This window comes from Sciurus carolinensis, chromosome 4 (genome assembly GCF_902686445.1).
Source record: "Sciurus carolinensis chromosome 4, mSciCar1.2, whole genome shotgun sequence".
Classification (NCBI taxonomy): Eukaryota; Metazoa; Chordata; class Mammalia; order Rodentia; family Sciuridae; genus Sciurus; species Sciurus carolinensis.
This window is the reverse complement of record NC_062216.1, coordinates 139,372,627-139,386,924: the sequence shown is the minus strand read 5'-3', so window position 1 is coordinate 139,386,924 and position 14,298 is coordinate 139,372,627. Positions and strand designations below refer to the sequence as shown.

The following is a 14,298-nucleotide window of genomic DNA, read 5'->3' as shown; positions in this document are numbered from 1 at the left end:
CCTTGAGAATAGGTCATATCTGGTCTGAGTCTCCAAGGAGGAATGATATTTACTCAGAAGGCAAGGAAGACTCTGTGGAGCAGAAGTATGGAAGCAAAAGATCACTTGTCACAAGGAAGTGCAAGCTTTGTTATGATAGGAGTGCAGGTTTCTTCCTGGAAATTGGTGAAAAGCAAGGTGAGAAAAGTAGCCCAGGATGGTATTACGAAAAGCCTCATGTACAAAGATATTTACTGGCTTTTCTTTCTAAAAATGACAAGCTTACTTAAGAGTTTTGGCTACAGAAGTAACCTGATTATATTTGCATTTGAGACACTTTGCTCTGGAGCAATGTTTCTCAAACCTTAGTGTGAGCTCTTGCAGGGTCTGCTAAACACAGTTTCTGATTCATTCTTCTTTAAAACTGAGTAATATTCCATCATATGTGTGTGTGTGTGTGTATCTCACATTTTCTTTATCTCTTCATCTATTGAAGGACATCTAGGTTGATCTAGACTGGTTCCATAGTTTAGCTATTGTGAATTGAGCTACTATAAACATTGATGTGGTTGTGTCACTGTAGTATGTTGATTTTAAGGCTTTTGGGTATTTTAAAAAAACTCTATTCTATTTACCACTGATATAATTGTGTCTTTGATACATATATTTCCTACTTAGATTTGAATGTGGACAAAATACTTTGAAATTAGAAATATAGAGCCCAAAACTTTGGAATTTTATTAATTTATTTTTGCTAAATAATGTGATTGACTCATATCCAGATAATATGATATCCAATCAAGGATAGTCTTTTTCCTATCATGGACTGTAATTCTCTCCTCAGAAATGTTCTGCTTACAATTTGATTCAGTCATGCTTCAAACACTAAACAAGTATGTATGTTTTTTCCCTAGTCTGTGGCATGGCAAGAGGTTCTCCCCATTATTTTTCTTCACACTTCAAATTCTTGAAGTGAGCATAGTTATTCAAAATCACTGCATCTGGATTCAGCCAGTTTGGGTTTGACACTGTGTAACTTTGTCAAGTCAATAATACCCTTAAAGACCCAGTTTCACCATCTTCAAAAAGATGGAAGTAATAATAGCTATGAGAGCTAAGACACTATTTAATGAGGTAATAGAGTTCCTAACATGGGATCTGTTAGAGTAAATGCTCAATAAAGGTTACTTTTTATGTTACCCAACCAAGTTCCTGGTCAAATTTGCTCTGTATGCATTCAAAACCAAAATAAAATTTCAGGAGTGTGAAATACTCAAACTTATTTTCATTCTATAAAATTTACTTCTATAATTCCCATTATCAATTAAACACTTAATTTCTCAGAATCCTTCCACATGTTCACATGATCTGCAGATTGACAAGCTCTTAGACTGAAAAGGCTACGACTGAAGTCAGTCATAGCCTTTGGATTCCATGCACCAGATTCAGTGGGTGCCTCATGCTTATTGTACAATATATCGACTAAATTGTCTCTAGTTCTGACTCCCAACTTGACTCTGAATACTATGGAAGCTTTTGGCCTTGATTTATCATGGTACCCTCCCATGAACAGCATAATGCCTCCATCACAATATGTGCTCACCCTTTTTTGAGGGAATTAATTGTATGGACTAAAGGAAAATTCAGAAAATTAATAATTTCAAAGTAAAGGAAAAATGGAATTTCCCTTTCTTAATTTTAAAGGATGACTAAATAGAGTTCCTTTTGGCTTCTATAAGAAAGATTTATAAAATTGGCATGTGTGTTTTTCTTCTCTGCCTCCCAGGAAATTTACCCTGTAAAGTTGCCAAGGAAACACTAACAGCTTCAGCCTGGTAGAAGAGGAAGATGCCTCATTAACAAACTCGGCTTTATTATTTGGATGCTTGCCTTGAGGAGCTGGTGTTCTGTAGAAAGATTGTTTCCATTAAGCGTTATGTGAAAAACTGAATGATTTTTTAAAAAGAAATTTTGTCTTCTGTTACTAATTCCCAGTGCTGTTAATCTACATACTATGAGATGTTACATAAAATAAACATTATTGATTTTTAATTTAATATATTTGAAGCACTTAATTATGCTAGATATATACATTAGGGACATTTTTCAAGCATTGATTTATTCATTGTATGGTAATTAGGGAATCAGGACTTTAATCTGAACTATTGACAGTATTTCACCAGAAGATAAATTTAATGTTTTGTGTATTATCTATTAAGTCATTTTGTATTTTTTCCCTTTCTATGAACTAGGAACCCTGGAATATATAAAAATGTATTGCTTCAAGATGAGATCATGCAGAGTAGGGCTTTTGCCTTTTGAAGGTTGTCTCATTAGTGGATGTGAGATGGAAAGGAAAGGCTGGGGGTAATGACACTTGGACTTCAAAATTCTTTTCAGTGTTCACCAGCTATATGATCTGAAGCAAGTCATTCATTATTATCTTATAAAGATTTGCTGTACAAACACTAATGCCTTCAGCTATGCTTTCAAAGTGATGCATTTATACAACAAGAAATAACTTCATCACGTATACCCTGAGCCTCAGCATTTTTACATACTAAATGGAAATTACATCCTTTTTTTATTCATTCACCCATTCATCCATTCAACAGGTCCTGAACCCACTATGTGGCAAACTTTGCTAGAGGTAGAGGCCTCTTGCTGGCCTTTAGCAACATTGTTCTTGTACCTTACAGGGTTATGTGTGGGGATGGTTACATTATTGCCAAGCCCTGTGCTTCACCATTCCTATAGATCCAGTAAACTATTCATAACTCTATAAATTATCTTTTTATTAAGCACTCTTCTATGAAGTCTTCGAGTTTGCAAATTTTTCTAAGTGGAAACTTTACTGATTTAGACAGTTAAGGAAAGTTTTACTCATGTTTTGATATTTAAGCTGAGATCGAAATAAAATGAGTTACTAAACCAGAAAGATATCTAGGGAATGTATACCATAAGCAGTGTTAAAAAGTATATTCAAAGGCTCTGAAATAGCAGATATATTTACACTAATTTTTGAATAATAACGGGGTCAATGTGAGTGAGATAGCACAAGAGAGGGAGAATTGTAAGAAATGGGATCAGAGAAATAACTGAAAGCAGGATCACACAGGGTTTGTCAGGGCAAAGTAATAAGTCTGAGTTGTTAGTCTTTAAGATTATGGTAAACCATTGAAGGGTTTTGGACAAGAGAGTAAACAGATATAATTTATATTTTTAATAGCTCTGACTGCTATGTGGAGAATATATGATGGAGGAGGAGCAAAGAACAGATTCATAAACAACCCAGAGTAATTTCTTTAGTTTAAGGGAAAGATCTTGTTGATATAGACTAAGGGACAAGGATAGTAAGAGTGGAGGTAGAGTCAAATTGAAGCTACATTTTAATGAGTTTTATAGCGGAATAAGTGAAAAACTTAGGACTTAAACAACTGAGTGACAATGTCATTTGATAAGATGGAGATTACTGGAACAGGAAACTAATTTGGAGAAGATGAGGTCAAAATAAGGTCTGACTTCACATTAACTTAATGAAGTTTTAGATGACAAAATACATCCAAGTGGAGATTGGAGTAAGCAGTATGGATCCCAGTGGGTAAGTTGAAGCTGAAGATAGAAATTCAAAATTCATCAGCATGTGTAGTATGTAGTATGAAAGCTTATAGAGGAAGAAAGTAAATGGAAACCAAGAGAAAAGGAATATTTCAAGGAGGATGTAGAGGTCAACCCTGTCAAGCATACCCCAGTGGGATGATGAAGAAATACTGATGAATAGTTTTAAACAATAAGATGTTTCACAGTGAGGTCCTGGTAAAAACAGGTAAATCAAGAGGAAAATGTAGAAAAGGGAAATTTTGAGGAATTTTTCAATACAGAGGAAGAGATAAATGCGTAATGTTGATATTGCAAATATGATAAATTTTATAAACTTTTCTATAAAAATAAAGCACTTTGTTGAATATTTTAAAGACTGAATCAAATTCTAAATATAACAATTCAATATAAATAGTTATTTTATTACTTTATTACCACTTTTACTACTTTTACTACTACTGACACTGTTGCAGTTTTGGATTGATTGCTCAATTAACTGTAATATACTTTTTATTGAAGTATGATAACTTTCCCCAAAGAATCCTTAAATGATCTCTGAATTGCAAATATGCATGCATTAGTTTGCTAGAAATGCAACAACAAGATACAACAAAATGCAACAGCAAAATACCACAGACTTGGTGGCTTAATAGAGACTTATTCTCTCACAGTTCTGGAAACAGGAATTCCAGGATCAAGGTGTTGGCAAATTTGATTTCTTCTGAGTTCTCTTTCCTTTGCTGTGTCCCCACATTGCTGGTGTCTTCTTCTCTTCTTATAAGGAAATCAGTCATACTGGATTAGTCACTTTAAGTACCTCTTCAAAGTCCTTGTCTCCAAATGTGATTGTGTATTGAGGTACTGGAGATTGGAACTTAAACATGAAATGAGTCCTTTGCAATGTATAAATATGCAGTTTTAAAATACTCATAACTGTCATCAATTATTGCAATGTTTTAAGTATTATCATATTATATAAAATGATTTTTTTGGAACTTAGCTTTAATCTTAAATTTTACTATCATATTTGCAGATAAGCAGGATCTTGAGGCACAGGTGATAAAGATTCAATTGACTTGACTCATTTTCTTCATTTTTATTATATTTCATGCCTAACCCATTTTATCATCTTTTCCTTTGCCATTACTGGTTGATCATAGTCTTTAAGGATTAAGAATAAGAATGCAGTGATATACCTGAGAAAGACTTTAAATCCTAACATTCTGCTTTTTCCCACCTCTACACAGAGGAAGAAGGATTTACAATATTTGAACCAAATGACTTACCAAATTACTATAGCTTCATCATTTGAATATATGTTGAAGAAAAATACGTTAATTCTTGGAGCAGGGGCCCATAAGAAGGAAGTGCATTTGGGGAGTGCAAGGTGGAGTTTAATCTTTACCAGTGTGGAGATGATACCATATCTTAGGCTGCCTTCCAATTCCATTCTATTTAGAGCTCTGACACTAATTGCCCCACTTTTGCAATTCGGTCTTCCCAAGTCCTAAGACTTCTGATTCATGAACCAGAATTCCATCCCAGAAAAGAGTATTCCAGTGTTAAAGAGACCAACTCTACAGCTTGTGTCAAAGACTGCTTGCATAACTTAGGTATGTCATATCTTCACTTGGGTATTTCATAACTTGGAAAGGGAAATGGAAGTTTCATTCATAAATTTTTACAGAATTAAAGTTGATTGTGTAATTATTAGTTCCTGTTTGTTTGTTTTCTTTTTTTCCTGTGTAGATGTTAGCAACCCTCTTCATGGAGGATATGTATTATTGGTATAGAGCCCTGAGCAATAACATGGTGTAGGCACTAGGTTAGCTTGCCATCCTTCTGTAGATCCAAGTGGTAAGGATACAATGAATCCAAATGGCAAAAGGAAATCCACCAAGGTTTCAATTTCCCAAACCCTAGAAGGGTCCAGACCAGGGTGAGACAAATACAGTGTTTAGGGCATTATATTTTAAGAAGGTTCTTACTCTTAGGATTATGCAAGGTACCTCAGGATGTATGCCTCCTTAAATTTTGCACCATAGGCACCTGCCTATCTCACTCAAATTCTGGCTTTGTGGGTTTCCAAACCCACAGGATAACAATAAACTAGATGAACCAGATAACAGGAAATAAGAGAGGTAGAGTTCTCTGTTAAGGAGGAGCCAATTCCATACTGCGATTAAGTGAGTTTATTTTGTGTAGATGGAACCAGTATGAGAAGGTGTGAGGTGGGCAGCACCATGCCTCTTAGTGCCCAGGAGGCAGAGGAAAAGCAGCTATTTGGAAGCTCCCCTTAAGACTGCCTCCCTTGCCATGTACTGGGAGGCCCACAGGACACCAAATCCAGACTTAGACCAGTTCATGGTTTAGTCTTGCTTACAAAGCCAATGTGGACATGTCAAAGACCACCAGGGTACAAGTTGAGGCTACTCCTCTAGTACTGGTATTAAAAAGCATGGGTGTGGAGTCTTATAAACATTTTTGTAATCTGACTTATTAAAACTACATGCCATACTACTGGATATATTATCCATTCTCCTAAGTAGAAAAGAAATAGCTAACTTATAAAGCACTTGGGGTTAATGTGTACAAAGCATTTTTGAGTGGCACATAGTAAAACTTCAGTAGGTAGTAGTTATTTTATTAGCTATTAGATGTAAATGATGAACTACATACAGTATACCATATAAATAAAAGTTTGTTTAGAATGCTTTAATCAAACAAAAAACATGACAATAGTAACTTTTAAAACTTTCTAGGAAATCAATGCTTTTACTATTTAATATCCTTTCTGTTGTTGTGCATAGAAAAATACTTTCAAGTAACATTGTAGGCATTGTCAAAGATTTCACTTTTATAGATAAAATATTCCATAACCATAAAGATTGATTTATTTTTAGTTACCATTTAAGAGTTATAGAGCAATGCATATTTCCTGAGTTCCTCAAAAGATTTGTTTATTTTATCCATTTTCTTGTTATGCATTCATGCATACTTGTTCATTATTCACACCTGAAAAAATTCTTTTTGCATCAAATGATAAGCCATGTTTGACTTGGGCTTCTATCCAAGTAGGACACTCTTGCTCAGCTTTACCAAAATAGAACATAAGCTCAAAAACTGTTTTATAATTGAATGAGTAAAGGGGATAAGAGTGTACATTTATGAACTCTTTAGAACCATAAATTCATGGTTTATATTAAATTCAACACTTTAAAAGCAACACATATCAATACCTTTTTTCACCTATCACTGAAATTTTTTTGTTTTTTTCTCAGGATCATGGTTAACATGAAAATTTTAAAATTTTTAAAAATCTGAAAATGGGTACACTTATCTGTTATAACAAGCAATCTTCATGATAGAATTTTTTTTTAAATTTACTAATTGAATCACCTAACTTCTTGAAGTAGTATCTGAATTACTTTCTACATTTTCTCTCATAAGTGCATTAGAATTCTAATTGCTCATATGATATATATGCTTTCCTATGCCTATGAAGAAAGACATATATTATCTCAAAATGTATTTAACATCATTTTCTTTCATTTTAAATATAGTTGGTAATAATCTTTCATATGAATGGAACTTTGATTTTGTCATTGTCACAACAGGGATATTATCAAGTATGATAAACTGGGTATTTCAATTTGTATTAATCTTTATTTTAGCCATTTAATCCCTAATGTCAAATCTTGCATGGAATTCTAAAAGAAATTTGAAGTTATAGTTTGTCTTTGAATTCAATTGGGTTTTCATTTTGTTTGCTAATTTATAAATATATCTCACTCTTTGATTACACAGGATATACTTAAATATGAAAGTTAAAGTTTACTTAATAAGAAAGTTAAAAGAACATGTAAGATCAAATAATTTAAGTGATTTGATTCCTTTTTGTGTGCATGACACTGGAATAAATAATTTCAGCAGGAGGATGAGGAAAGGCCCTTTACAAATAGACCGAACAATAGAGTTATATTAATGGGGATATTCTGGCTTTCGAGAGCCAAAAAACTGTCTTAAACTGAGTTAAAGGCAAAAAGAACATCTAATTTCAAACATTACTCAAATAAAATACTCTAGGACTTAAACTACCAGATTCTGTATCACCTTTATTCAATGGCAGACTCCTATAACAGTTGAATAGTTGAAGTCATTTTTATAGCCCTTTATGTTGTTGTTTTAATGTTAGAAATTGAAACCTAGGGCACTTAACCTCTGAGCCATATCGCCAGCCCTTTTTTGTATTTTATTTAGAGACAGGGTCTTGCTGAGTTGCTTAGGGCCTCCCTGAGTTGCCTGCAGAGGCTGGCTTTGTATTCCTGATCCTCTTGCCTCAGCCTCCTGAGCCACTGGGATTACAGGTATACACCACCACACCCATCTACAAGCCTCTTTTAAAGCTAGGATGGAGGTGGAAAGGGATAGTTCCTTAAAAACTTTCTGGATAAGGTAGAAGTGTATTTATGTCTATTTATCTATACATGCACTATATATGTGTGTGTGTGTGTGTGTGTGTGTGTGTGTGTATACGTTATTGAAAAGACAACTCAATAATTATCTTGGTGAATCTTCCTTGTGGTTTCCTTATCATTTATGACCCTCAGTATAATATGCACAAAGAAATTCATCATCCATTGAATTCCTGCTCAAAGTCAGCTTCTTCAGATGGAAACGCATACCACCCTTCCTCCTCTCCTGCCTTTAGTGTTTCAGTGGCATCCTATCTTAGAACTTTACATATTGTTAAGATTACCCAGGGCTGGGAATATAACTCAGTTGGTAGAGTGCTTGTCTCGCAAGCACATGACCCTGGGTTCAAATCCCCAGAACTGCAAAAAAAAAAAAAAAGAAAAAGAAAAAAAGATTCCCCATTCTCAGGCTGGGAGTGTAGCTCAGTGGTTCATTACTTGCCTAGCAAGTGTGGGGCCCTGGGTTCAGTCCACAACACCACAAATGAAGATTTCCTATTCTTTATGTGCTAGGGGAAAATGATATGCTAAAGTTTCAAGTTAATTAGTAACATAGGTTCTCTTAATGATTTCAAAGTATTGGCTGTTTTTCTAATCACAGACATCTAATTTTCTTTTACTTCAATTTTGATTCAGTTATCTTTCATTTTTACTTTCTTACTGCAATATTATTTACCTGGGTTACTCGTCCCTACCATTTCAACCATATGCAAACAGACAAGAAGTGATCAGAGTCACAAGAAAGAGCCTTTTTAGCAAAAATGTAATTCTCCAATGTAGTTCCAAACTCCAAGTCAGCAGTCTTTGAATAGACAGGTTTGGATTTGTTTTGTTTTTACGTGTGTATGTGATGTGTTTATTTCTTTTGGTTTTCCATTGTGGTAGATGAGAGGTGGCTTAAAACTTACATCAGTGATAGTCATTGAAAATGTGGGAGATAGCTGGTACTGAGAACTGTAATCCACTAATAAAAACATTTTTAAAAACTAGAAAGATTTTATTTTAAAACATGAAATTCTAGTTTCTTCTGAAAAATCAAATGATTGGCATGCCGAACACCAAAGTCATATAACTGATAAGATTTAGTTGTAGTAGTTGTCCCTATAAACAGAGCACAGCTGCTACAGTTTATCACAGTATTACCCATTTCCCCACTTATGATCACCTTGACAACTGCAATCATTGCTCAGGCATGACCTTCTGTGATTACTGATTCAAGATTAGAAATTGATCTTTGTTGCAGAACAGCTAATCTTTATCTCCTTGTATCCTCTCCATATATAGTAATAGAATAGATCATAGATAATTTAAAAATTTTGTAGGTTAGGCATTTTCCATGAGCTTTATATTCTTATGCTAATTACAGGTAAAGTTTATTTTTCTATTCTGCCCTCATTTTGACTTTTTAAAGATGTAACATCTATTTTCCTGAGCTATTTTATTTGCATATGTCCAGAAAAATTAACCCATTTATATATACACATATATGCAGAATGTACAGAGATGGAAAAAATATATAGGTCTTTAGATATAAGCTATTTGTGTAGTACTAATAGTATGTCAGATCATAAAAGAAGAAAAGTAACTGAACTGCCCTAACTTTGCAACTGAAGACAGTATTATGCTGTGGGACTGGGGAGTACTCCATGCTATTGAGTAGCCATTTTACAATCACACCTCTCCCCTTTTCAGGATATCGAATCTCTAACAGGAGGGCTGACTGGTTCTAAGGGGGCTGATCCACCGGTAAGTTAGATTCTTCTTTAAATTTAAGTGTTGATGAATTGAATTTTGCATATGCCAGATCATCAGATGACTGTTTATCATTTGTGTATATAGTACTTTCTGAAATATAGCTGTTGTAGTAATCAACACAAAATTGTGGACTTGTTTTGAAGTATAGTCTGGTGTTTTAAGATGTTGTAATTACTCATGAAATCCATTTCCATTTATTGGCATTGAAACATGAATAAAAACTTAATTAGAATATATTAATAATTTATGTTCTGCTAATGGGCCACTCTAACTAGGAAGTTTATCATTCCAAATATGAGTATAGAATTTGGTTGTACTATAGTTTCTATTTGCTGATAAAAATTATGTCTATGCTATAAATATCATTGATTCTTGATACTGTTGTCTTTTTCCTATTTCACCCATGAATCTTCTAAAAAATTAAAGATAATTTTATCTAATTTTTTTATTGTAAACAATGGGATACATGTTGTTTCTCTGTACATGGAGTAAAGGCATACCATTTGTGTAATCATAAATTTACATAGGGTAATGTTGTTTGATTCATTCTGCCATTTTTCCCTTCCCCCCCACCCCTCCCACCCCTCTTTTCCCACTATACAGTCCTTCCTTCCTCCATTCTTGCACCCCTCCCTAACCCTAACCCTAACCCTAACACTAACCCCTCCCACCCCCATTATGTGTCATCATCCACTTATCAGAGAGATCATTCGTCCTTTGGATTTTATCTAATTTTTAAAGATTATGTTAAAGCAATGAAAGGAGCTTGATGTTCTAGTATTGGAACATCTTGGTCCTGGCTGTGATTTCTTATTTGAGAAAACATTGATCAAAATGACATTCTTGTAATATCAGGAGAGATACAAATATGAATTCAAAGTGTATAACTAAAGTAATAAGACAGTTTTAATTTATTTTAACAAATAGTCAATGCACAAATTCTTATCACTTTTTGCTTTTCACTTAGCATGGTGAAATTTAATGAGGAACACATAAAACCTCATGTTATCAGTTTTTAGATATGCTTCACATAGGTATGTAGGTGAAGTACATAAATCTATTAAAACACCAGTGAAGTATAAAAAAAGACAACATTTAATTGTAGTTCTTTCTTTCCTGTATCACTCTCATGTTGTTTTAGTTAACTTTTTCATAGCTGAGGCCCAAAGATCTAAGAATAGCAACTTAAAGGAGGAAAAGTTTATTTTGGCTTATGTATTCAGAGGTTTAGTACATGGTTGGCCAACTTCATAGCTTTAGTCCTAATGTAAAGCAGAACAACTTGGTAGAAGGACATGACAGAGGAAAGCAGCTCAGAACACCGCAACCAAGAAGCAGAAAGCAAGTTCTGCTCACCAAGAACAAAATATAAACCCTAAGTTATGCCCTCAGTGACCTACTTCCTCTAATCGTACCCTACCCACCTACAGTTACTATCCAATCAATCCACATAATTGATTAGGTTACAACTTTCATAATTCAACCATTTCATCTATGAATACTTTCATATTATCTCACACATGAACTTTTGATGGACACCTCATATTTGAACCATATCGCATGTAATAGCATTGCTTAATTTTCATGAAGTTGCTCCTATGAAAGAGTTAAATAACATTGTAATTCTTTCCTTTGTTTTTATTTTTGTCATCTGAATTTATAGAAGAAATATGTATTGGCTACAGACAACTACTTATATTTATACACTGAACCTATTACATTGCAGCATAAAGAAAGATGAAATATAAGTCAACCCAGAAAGTATATTGACAGGACCAGCCTTGTATTTAAGTATCGTAGGTACAGCTTATGTGATATATCTTCACCCTGCTGCTTTGCACTGTGCCTGCTTGCAACATTCTCTTTATATCTGAAGATTAAATCCATCTCCCATGAAATACTTCCCTCAACTGTTCACTGGTTTCTTAAAGAATTCTACCATTAGAGATTAGTTTTTATGAGAAGGGTTTGTTCTGGTACAAAATTAAACTAAACCTTTCTTTTCTACAAGTGGTAACAAAAAATATTATTCATTATTTGTATATTAAATGAGTTTATTATATCCTTTAAGAGAGCATATTTCCAAACATGGAAAATTGAATAGGCTTGTTGTGTTCTGGTTGTTGAAAGAAATCCTTTGCAAAGGAAAGTCACGGAAAGGAAAGGTGGCTGTCCCAAAGGCTACCTTCCCTCAACTTCCTTCCCAACAGATAAAGGTGAATAAGCATTAGGCATGTGATGTTCTGCATTAGGTATACAACTTTCCTAACATTAGGTTTCCACTCTCAACTATGTGTATGCGTATGTGCGTATGTATATATCTATATGTACATATATATAGAGAAACTATATATATATATATATATAGAGAGAGAGAGAGAGAGACACAATTTATATTTAGATATAATTTATAATATTGTGAAGATATGTGTTCTTCCTTGGTCATGTTCCACCCTGAAAATAGATATTTTTATGCTTGCATTTTCTGAAGTTCAATGCTTATACTTATGTGTAAACTTTTTGTCAAGTGGGTATGTAAGAGCTTAGGCAATCTGGGGTTTCATTATTATGCAATAATTTGTGTCTCCCATTGTTAGTTATCTGGATTGCATTGCCAGAAGCAATGTAATAAAGTCATTTTATTTAGCTTATCTCTAAGGCTTTTTTAAAGTTCTTTAAGTATGAAAGTGAAATGGTCACATTTGTCAGGATTACTTATGTCATATAAGAATGAGTTTTAAATGAAGATTTTGTATTCAATTACAAGTTAGAAAACTGAGAGTCAGATTAAATTAACTTTAAAATGTCATTATTAGGTCATCAAAATACTATTGTCCATTTCTAAAATTATGTATCTTGTATAACTGTTTGCAATGTACAACTAAAAGCATTCAATCATGAAAGTTGCATTGGTAAGAAATTCAAGGTCCTTTAATTTTTTTATTCATTGAACAGAATATAGAATAAATGTTCTCTCTCAAGAATGCATAGCTATATAACAATTTCTTTACAAGTATAATAGAAAACTCAGAGAGATCTTGAAATAAAAATAGTATGTTTTAAGAACCAGAAAATTTTGATCTGGGTACACATAAGTATTATTTCTGAAGCATTAGGAAAGAAAGTGAAGTTATATTACTTAAAATTGTAAGGCATGTAAAAAAGTTTGTGTCAAATTTGCAAATGTCATGAAAAATTTGCATATTTTATAAGAAGAAATTTGAGGAACTCCAGGAATATTTTGTATTGATATTTTTGAAAATAAATGTTAAGAAGGTTTTTTAAAAATTCAAGAAGTCTCAATTTCACTGCTAATAATGAAACACAAAACTGCTCATTCATGATTTTCAGTGGCAATTCAAGAAGTTTTACAATGGATTTCTTCTGAAAAATATTTTAAGAGGCATTTTTTTAAAAATTAGAAACTGGAAATTAATTGTTGTAGCAAATAGAACTTGCAGATCATTCATTTTTATTTATTTATTCATTTATTTATTTATATTATTTATTTATTTATTTTTTGTACTAGGGATTGAGTCCAGAAAGGCTGTACCACTGAGACATATCCACAACCCTTTTTTATTTTTTTTTTTAGAGACAAGGTCTCACTGAGTCACCTAGGGCCTCTCTACATTGCTAAGGCTTGCTTTGAACTCCTGCCTCAGCCTCCTGAGTCACTGGGATTACAAATGTGCACCATGATGCCCTGCAAGATTATTCTTAATCACATAAAATAAACTCTTTCATCCCCCAAAATTGTTATCTGTTAAATATTAACTTAAAACTATCTTTGAAAAATTATATAAAAATATTCTGCATTCTTTATAGTTTTCCTGTTCATAAAAATATCATACCTCAGATTAACCTACAATGTAAAACCATACCATAATATCTGCATAGAAAGATAAAGGAAAGAAAATACACAATTAAAATTTAAGGTTAAAATATAATAACTAAATTAAGTAGTATTTTTCAAATATAGCTGACTCTTCATATCCATAGATTCTGTATCTGTAGATTCATTCCAATGCAAATTAAAGTATTTAAAAAAGGAATTGTATTTGCACCTAAGATGTACAAACATGTTCTGGGTCTTTATTCTCTAAACAATACAGTGTAAAATATTTACATAGCTATTACACTGTATTAGGTATTACAAGAAATGATATAAAGTATATGAGAAGTTGTGTATAGGTTTTATGCAGATAGTATGTTATTTTATGTAAGGAACCTGAGCACAAACAGATTGTGGTATCCATTAGAGAAACAGTCTCCCATGGATACTGAGAGATGACAGTGTACCACTTCACCACGGTTTATTTTTTTTTAATATCAGCAGCATTAATATGTGAAAGACTTGGGAACTGTTAGGAATCAGCATGTTCCAAGTGATTAGAACAATTGTCAGCCAACCCTTGAAAGCCCAAGATAGAATTTAAACATCTCAACTTCAGATGACCAGGAGAATTCTGAAAATTGAAGTAGGGTA

General features: G+C 33.2%; 1 protein-coding gene across 6 annotated transcripts in view; it reads left to right on the top strand.

Moving 5' to 3' along the window:
• Positions 1-14,298, top strand: part of Ppfia2 (PTPRF interacting protein alpha 2) — a 462,148-nt gene that overhangs the window by 76,306 nt on the left and 371,544 nt on the right. For all 6 annotated transcript variants that reach the window (XM_047551047.1, XM_047551046.1, XM_047551044.1 and 3 more), the window contains exon 3: positions 9,747-9,800. In XM_047551047.1, coding sequence (XP_047407003.1) covers positions 9,747-9,800 — 54 coding nt within the window. The remainder of the gene's footprint in view (positions 1-9,746; positions 9,801-14,298) is intronic.